Source organism: Petromyzon marinus, chromosome 84 (genome assembly GCF_048934315.1).
Source record: "Petromyzon marinus isolate PM22_M1 ecotype Great Lakes invasive population chromosome 84, UKy_Petmar_22M1.pri1.0, whole genome shotgun sequence".
NCBI lineage: Eukaryota > Metazoa > Chordata > Hyperoartia > Petromyzontiformes > Petromyzontidae > Petromyzon > Petromyzon marinus.
Genome location: NC_133749.1, coordinates 1,286,591 through 1,294,090, shown reverse-complemented (window position 1 = coordinate 1,294,090; position 7,500 = coordinate 1,286,591). Strand labels below are relative to the sequence as shown.

At 59.1% G+C, this 7,500-nt stretch overlaps 1 protein-coding gene across 3 annotated transcripts in view; it reads right to left on the bottom strand.

The window, feature by feature from the left end:
- Positions 1 to 1,923: 1,923 nt before the first annotated feature.
- LOC142907853 (uncharacterized) overlaps positions 1,924 to 7,500 on the bottom strand; it is a 73,375-nt gene continuing 67,798 nt past the window's right edge. For 2 of the 3 annotated variants that reach the window (XM_076057707.1, XM_076057708.1), the window contains exon 3: positions 1,924 to 2,480. In XM_076057707.1, the coding sequence (XP_075913822.1) occupies positions 2,019 to 2,480 (462 nt within the window). In that variant the 3' untranslated portion in view covers positions 1,924 to 2,018. Of the gene's footprint in view, positions 2,481 to 5,689; positions 6,324 to 7,500 lie in introns of those variants that run through there. The other variant, XR_012931293.1, reaches the window with a different exon arrangement.

Sequence of the window (7,500 nt, the reverse complement as noted above, 5' to 3'; positions counted from 1 at the left end):
CTGTGAGTGGTGAGTTTGTGTGGTGAGTGTGTGGTGAGTCAGTGTGTGTTAAGTCTGTGTGTGGTGAGTCTATGAGTGGTGAGTCTGTGAGTGGTGAGTCTGTGAGTGGTGAGTGTGTGGTGAGTGAGTGAGTGGTGAGTGAGTGGTGAGTCTGTGGTGAGTGTGTGAGTGGTGAGTGTGTGGTGAGTGAGTGGTGAGTGTGTGGTGTGTGGTGAGTCTGTGGTGAGTAAGTGTGTGGTGAGTGTGTGAGTGGTGAGTGTGCGGTGAGTAAGTGGTGAGTGTGTGGTAAGTGTGTGGTGAGTGTGTGGTGAGTGAGTGGTGAGTGAGTGGTGAGTGAGTGGTGAGTGAGTGGTGAGTGAGTGGTGAGTCTGTGTGTGGTGAGTCTGTGTGAGTGGTGAGTCTGTGTGGTGAGTGAGTGGTGAGTCTGTGAGTGGTGAGTGTGTGGTGAGTGTGTGGTGAGTGTGTGTGTGGTCAGTGTGTGTGTGGTGAGTGGTGAGTGTGCGGTGAGTGAGTGGTGAGTGAGTGGTGAGTGAGTGGTGAGTGGTGAGTGAGTGGTGAGTGAGTGGTGAGTGTGAGTCGTGAGTGAGTGGTGAGTGTGAGTGGTGAGTGAGTGGTGAGTGTGAGTGGTGAGTGTTGAGTGTGTGTGGTGAGTGTGTGGTGAGTCTGTGAGTGGGTGAGTGAGTGAGTGGGTGAGTGGGTGAGTGTGTGGTGAGTGAGTAGTGAGTGTGAGTGGTGAGTGAGTGGTGAGTGAGTGGTGAGTGGGTGAGTGGGTGAGTGAGTGGGTGAGTGAGTGAGTGAGTGGGTGAGTGAGTGAGTGAGTGGGTGAGTGAGTGGGTGAGTGGGTGGCTCAGTGAGTGAGTGAGTGAGTGGGTGAGTGAGTGAGTGAGTGGGTGAGTGAGTGAGTGAGTGGGTGAGTGAGTGAGTGGGTGAGTGAGTGGGTGAGTGAGTGATTGAGTGGGTGAGTGAGTGGGTGAGTGAGTGAGTGAGTGGGTGAGTGAGTGAGTGGGTGAGTGAGTGAGTGAGTGGGTGAGTGAGTGGGTGAGTGAGTGGGTGAGTGAGTGAGTGTGTGTGTTGAGTGAGTGTGAGTGGTGAGTGTGAGTGGTGAGTCTCCACGTACCTTGGCTGTGAGTGTCCGCCCCTTCCACGTGATGGTGTTGAGTGCCCTGATGGCTTCGTCTCTCTCACCACCGCGTGAGTGAGTGGTGAGTGAGTGGTGAGTGGGTGAGTGAGTGAGTGGGTGAGAGAGTGAGTGAGTGGTGAGTGAGTGGGTGAGTGGGTGAGTGAGTGAGTGTGTGTGGTGAGTCTCCACGTGCCTTGGCTGTGAGTGTCCGCCCCTTCCACGTGATGGTGTTGAGTGCCCTGATGGCTTCGTCTCTCTCACCACCGTGTGAGTGAGTGGTGAGTGTGAGTGGTGAGTGTGAGTGGTGAGTGGGTGAGTGAGTGAGTGAGTGGGTGAGTGGGTGAGTGATTGAGTGAGTGAGTGGGTGAGTGAGTGAGTGGGTGAGTGAGTGAGTGGGTGGGTGAGTGGGTGAGTGAGTGAGTGAGTGGGTGAGTGTGAGTGGTGAGTCTCCACGTACCTTGGCTGTGAGTGTCCGCCCCTTCCACGTGATGGTGTTGAGTGCCCTGATGGCTTCGTCTCTCTCACCACCGCGTGAGTGAGTGGGTGAGTGGTTGGGTGGGTGGGTGAGTGAGTGGGTGAGTGGGTGAGTGAGTGGTGAGTGTGTGTGGTGAGCGAGTGGTGAGTCTCCACGTGCCTTGGCTGTGAGTGTCCGCCCCTTCCACGTGATGGTGTTGAGTGCCCTGATGGCTTCGTCTCTCTCACCACCGTGTGAGTGAGTGGTGAGTGTGAGTGGTGAGTGTGAGTGGTGAGTGGGTGAGTGAGTGAGTGAGTGGGTGAGTGGTGAGTGAGTGGTGAGTGTGAGTGGTGTGTGGTGAGTGGTGAGTCTCCACGTACCTTGGCTGTGAGTGTCCGCCCCTTCCACGTGATGGTGTTGAGTGCCCTGATGGCTTCGTCTCTCTCACCACCGTGTGAGTGAGTGGTGAGTGAGTGGGTGAGTGGTGAGTGAGTGGGTGAGTGAGAGAGTGAGTGAGTGGTGAGTGAGTGGGTGAGTGGGTGAGTGAGTGAGTGTGTGTGGTGAGTCTCCACGTACCTTGGCTGTGAGTGTCCGCCCCTTCCACGTGATGGTGTTGAGTGCCCTGATGGCTTCGTCTCTCTCACCACCGTGTGAGTGAGTGGGTGAGTGAGTGAGTGAGTGGGTGAGTGGGTGAGTGAGTGGGTGAGTGAGTGGGTGAGTGGTGAGTGTGAGTGGTGAGTCTCCACGTACCTTGGCTGTGAGTGTCCGCCCCTTCCACGTGATGGTGTTGAGTGCCCTGATGGCTTCGTCTCTCTCACCGCCGCTGGCGAACGTCACAAAGGCGTGGGTGGCACGGCCCAGTGCCTTCACCTTGTGGGCACGCACCCCGTGACGTGCCAGCAGCTTCTGTGGGTGGGTGGGCGGGCGGGTGGGTGGGTGAGAGGGTGGGTGGGTGAGTGGGTGGGTTGGTGAGTGGGTTGGTGGGTTGGTGGGTGGGTGGGTGAGAGGGTGGGTGAGTGAGTGAGTGGGTGAGAGGGTGGGTGAGTGGGTGGGTGAGTGGGTAGTTGGGTGAGAGGGTGGGTGAGTGAGTGAGTGGGTGGGTGGGTTGGTGGGTTGGTGGGTGGGTGGGTGAGTGAGTGAGTGGGTGAGTGGGTGAGTGAGTGGGTGAGAGGGTGGGTGAGTGGGTGGGTGAGTGGGTAGTTGGGTGAGAGGGTGGGTGAGTGAGTGAGTGGGTGGGTGGGTTGGTGGGTTGGTGGGTGGGTGGGTGAGTGGGTTGGTGGGTTGGTGGGTGGGTGGGTGGGTGGGTGAGTGAATGAGTGGGTGGGTGAGTGGGCAGGTGAGAGGGTGAGTGAGTGAGTGAGTGGGTGGGTGGGTTGGTGGGTGGGTGGGTGAGTGGGTGAGTGGGTGAGAGGGTGGGTGAGTGGGTGGGTGGGTGGGTGAGTGAGTGGGTGGGTGGGCGGGTGAGTGAGTGGGCGGGTGGGTGAGTGGGTGAATGGGTGAGTGGGTGGGTGAGTGGGTGAGTGAGTGAGTGGGTGAGTGGGTGAGAGGGTGGGTGAGTGAGTGGGTGGGTGGGTGAGTGAGTGAGTGGGTGGGTGAGTGGGTGAGAGGGTGAGTGGGTGGGTGAGTGGGTGGGTGAGTGGGTGAGTGGGTGAATGGGTGAGTGGGTGGGTGAGTGGGTGAGTGAGTGAGTGAGTGGGTGAGTGGGTGAGAGGGTGAGTGGGTGGGTGAGTGGGTGGGTGAGTGAGTGGGTGAGTGGGTGAGTGGGTGGGTGAGTGGGTGGGCGGGTGAGAGGGTGAGTGGGTAGTTGGGTGAGAGGGTGGGTGAGTGGGTGAGTGGGTGGGTGAGTGGGTGGGCGGGTGGGTGAGTGAGTGGGTGAGTGGGTGGGTGGGTGAGTGGGCGGGTGGGTGAGAGGGTGGGTGAGTGGGTGAGTGAGTGGGTGGGTGAGTGGGTGAGTGGGTGAGAGGGTGGGTGAGTGGGTGGGTGGGTGGGTGAGAGGGTGGGTGAGTGGGTGGGTGAGTGGGTGAGTGGGTGAATGGGTGAGTGGGTGGGTGAGTGAGTGGGTGAGTGGGTGGGTGGGTGAGTGGGCGGGTGAGTGGGTGAGAGGGTGGGTGGGTGAGTGAGTGAGTGGGTGAGTGGGTGAGTGAGTGGGTGGGTGAGTGGGTGAGTGGGTGAATGAGTGGGTGGGTGAGTGGGCGGGTGAGAGGGTGAGTGAGTGGGTGAGTGGGTGAGTGGGTGAGTGAGTGGGTGGGTGGGTGAGTGAGTGAGTGGGTGGGTGAGTGAGTGAGTGGGTGAGTGGGTGAGTGAGTGGGTGGGTGGGTGAGTGAGTGAGTGGGTGGGTGAGTGGGTGAGTGGGTGAGAGGGTGAGTGGGTGGGTGAGTGGGTGGGTGAGTGGGTGAGTGGGTGAATGGGTGAGTGGGTGGGTGAGTGGGTGAGTGAGTGAGTGGGTGAGTGGGTGAGAGGGTGAGTGGGTGGGTGAGTGGGTGGGTGAGTGAGTGGGTGAGTGGGTGAGTGGGTGGGTGAGTGGGTGGGCGGGTGAGAGGGTGAGTGAGTGGGTGAGTGGGTGGGTGAGTGGGTGGGCGGGTGGGTGAGTGAGTGGGTGAGTGGGTGGGTGGGTGAGTGGGCGGGTGGGTGAGAGGGTGGGTGAGTGGGTGAGTGAATGGGTGGGTGAGTGGGTGAGTGGGTGAGAGGGTGGGTGAGTGGGTGGGTGGGTGGGTGAGAGGGTGGGTGAGTGGGTGGGTGAGTGGGTGAGTGGGTGAATGGGTGAGTGGGTGGGTGAGTGAGTGGGTGGGTGGGTGAGTGGGCGGGTGAGTGGGTGAGAGGGTGGGTGGGTGAGTGAGTGAGTGGGTGAGTGGGTGAGTGAGTGGGTGGGTGGGTGAGTGGGTTGGTGGGTTGGTGGGTGGGTGAGTGAGTGAGTGGGTGGGTGGGTGAGTGGGTTGGTGGGTTGGTGGGTGGGTGAGTGAGTGGGTGGGTGGGTGGGTGGGTGGGCGGGTGAGTGAGTGGGTGGGTGGGTGAGTGGGTGAGTGGGTGAGTGGGTGGGTGGCTGAGAGGGTGAGTGAGTGGGTGAGTGAGTGAGTGGGTGAGTGAGTGAGTGAGTGAGTGGGTGGGTGAGTGGGTGGGCAGGTGAGAGGGTGAGTGGGTAGTTGGGTGAGAGGGTGGGTGAGTGGGTGAGTGGGTGAGTGGGTGGGTGAGTGGGTGGGCGGGTGGGTGAGTGAGTGGGTGAGTGAGTGGGTGGGTGGGTGAGTGGGCGGGTGGGTGAGAGGGTGGGTGAGTGGGTGAGTGGGTGAGTGAGTGGGTGGGTGAGTGGGTGAGTGGGTGAGAGGGTGGGTGAGTGGGTGGGTGGGTGGGTGGGTGAGAGGGTGGGTGAGTGGGTGGGTGAGTGGGTGAGTGGGTGAATGGGTGAGTGGGTGGGTGAGTGGGTGAGTGGGTGGGTGAGTGGGTGGGTGGGTGAGTGGGTTGGTGGGTTGGTGGGTGGGTGGGTGAGTGGGTGAGTGGGTGGGTGAGAGGGTGGGTGAGTGGGTGAGAGGGTGAGTGAGTGAGTGTGAGTGAGTGGGTGAGTGAGTGAGTGGGTGGGTGGGTGAGAGGGTGGGTGAGTGGGTGGGTGGGTGGGTGAATGGGTGGGTGGGTGGGTGAGTGAGTGGGTGAGTGGGCTGGTGCGTGGGTGAGTGAGTGGGTGGGTGAGTGGGTGAGTGGGTGGGTGGGTGAGTGAGTGGGTGAGTGATTTAGTGGGTGGTTGAGTGGGTGATTTAGTGGATGGGCAATTTAGTGGGTGGGTGAATGGGTGATTTAGTGGGTGGGTGAGTGGGTGATTTAGTGGGTGGGTGAGTGGGTGATTTAGTGGGTGGGTGATTTAGTGGGTGGGTAATTTAGTGGGTGGGTGAATTGGTGATTTAGTGGGTGGTTGGGTGAGTGGGTGGGTGAGTGGGTGACTTAGTGGGTGGGTGATTTGTGTGATTTAGTGGGAACTGGTCCAGCTCCCACCCACCCAACCACGCACCCAAGGCATCCACCCACCCATTCACCCAGCCAGACACCAGCCACCCACCCCACCCCACCCACCACACACCACCCACACCACCCACACCACCAACACACCACCCACCACCCACCACCCACACCTTGATGTCCAGGGCGCTGCTGTAGCGAGGAAGGTTCTGCAACTCCATCTTGTGGATCTCCGAGTGGGTGATTTAGTGGGTGGTTGGGTGAGTGGGTGATTTAGTGGGTGGGTGAGTGGGTGATTTAGTGGGTGGGTGAGTGGGTGGGTGAGTGGGTGATTTAGTGGGTGGGTGGGTGATTTAGTGGGTGGTTGGGTGAGTGGGTGGGTGAGTGGGTGATTTAGTGGGTGTGTAATTTAGTGGGTGGATGAGTGGGTGATTTAGTGGGTGGTTGGGTGAGTGGGTGGGTGAGTGGGTGATTTAGTGGGTGTGTAATTTAGTGGGTGGGTGAGTGGGTGATTTAGTGGGTGGTTGGGTGAGTGGGTGGGTGAGTGGGTGGATGAGTGAGTGGGTGGGTGAGTGGGTGATTTAGTGGGTGTGTAATTTAGTGGGTGGATGAGTGGGTGATTTAGTGGGTGGTTGGGTGAGTGGGTGGGTGAGTGGGTGATTTAGTGGGTGTGTAATTTAGTGGGCGGGTGAGTGGGTGATTTAGTGGGTGGTTGGGTGAGTGGGTGGGTAATTTGTGTGATTTAGTGGGAACTGGTCCAGCTCCCACCCACCCAACCACGCACCCATTCACCCAGCCAGACACCAGCCACCCACCCCACCCACCACACCCCACCCACCCCACCCACCACACCCCACCCACACCACCCACACCACCAACACACCACCCACCACCCACACCACCCACACCTTGATGTCCAGGGCGCTGCTGTAGCGAGGAAGGTTCTGCAACTCCATCTTGTGGATCTCCGAGTGGGTGATTTAGTGGGTGGTTGGGTGAGTGGGTGATTTAGTGGGTGGGTGAGTGGGTGATTTAGTGGGTGGGTGAGTGGGTGATTTAGTGGGGGGTTGGGTGAGTGGGTGGGTGAGTGGGTGATTTAGTGGGTGTGTAATTTAGTGGGTGGGTGATTTAGTGGGTGGGTGAGTGAGTGGGTGGGTGAGTGGGTGATTTAGTGGGTGTGTAATTTAGTGGGTGGATGAGTGGGTGATTTAGTGGGTGGTTGGGTGAGTGGGTGGGTGAGTGGGTGATTTAGTGGGTGTGTAATTTAGTGGGTGGGTGAGTGGGTGATTTAGTGGGTGGTTGGGTGAGTGGGTGGGTGAGTGGGTGATTTAGTGGGTGTGTAATTTAGTGGGTGGATGAGTGGGTGATTTAGTGGGTGGTTGGGTGAGTGGGTGGGTGAGTGGGTGATTTAGTGGGTGTGTAATTTAGTGGGTGGATGAGTGGGTGATTTAGTGGGTGGTTGGGTGAGTGGGTGGATGAGTGGGTGATTTAGTGGGTGTGTAATTTAGTGGGTGGGTGAGTGGGTGATTTAGTGGGTGGTTGGGTGAGTGGGTGGGTGAGTGGGTGGATGAGTGAGTGGGTGGGTGAGTGGGTGATTTAGTGGGTGTGTAATTTAGTGGGTGGATGAGTGGGTGATTTAGTGGGTGGTTGGGTGAGTGGGTGGGTGAGTGGGTGATTTAGTGGGTGTGTAATTTAGTGGGTGGATGAGTGGGTGATTTAGTGGGTGGTTGGGTGAGTGGGTGGGTGAGTGGGTGATTTAGTGGGTGGTTGGGTGAGTGGGTGGGTAATTTGTGTGATTTAGTGGGAACTGGTCCAGCTCCCACCCACCCAAACACCCACCCCACCCACCCCACCCACCACACACCACCCACACCACCCACCACCCACCACACACCACCCACACCACACACACCTTGATGTCCAGGGCGCTGCTGTAGCCAGGAAGGTTCTGCAACTCCATCTTGTGGATCTCCGAGTGGGTGAT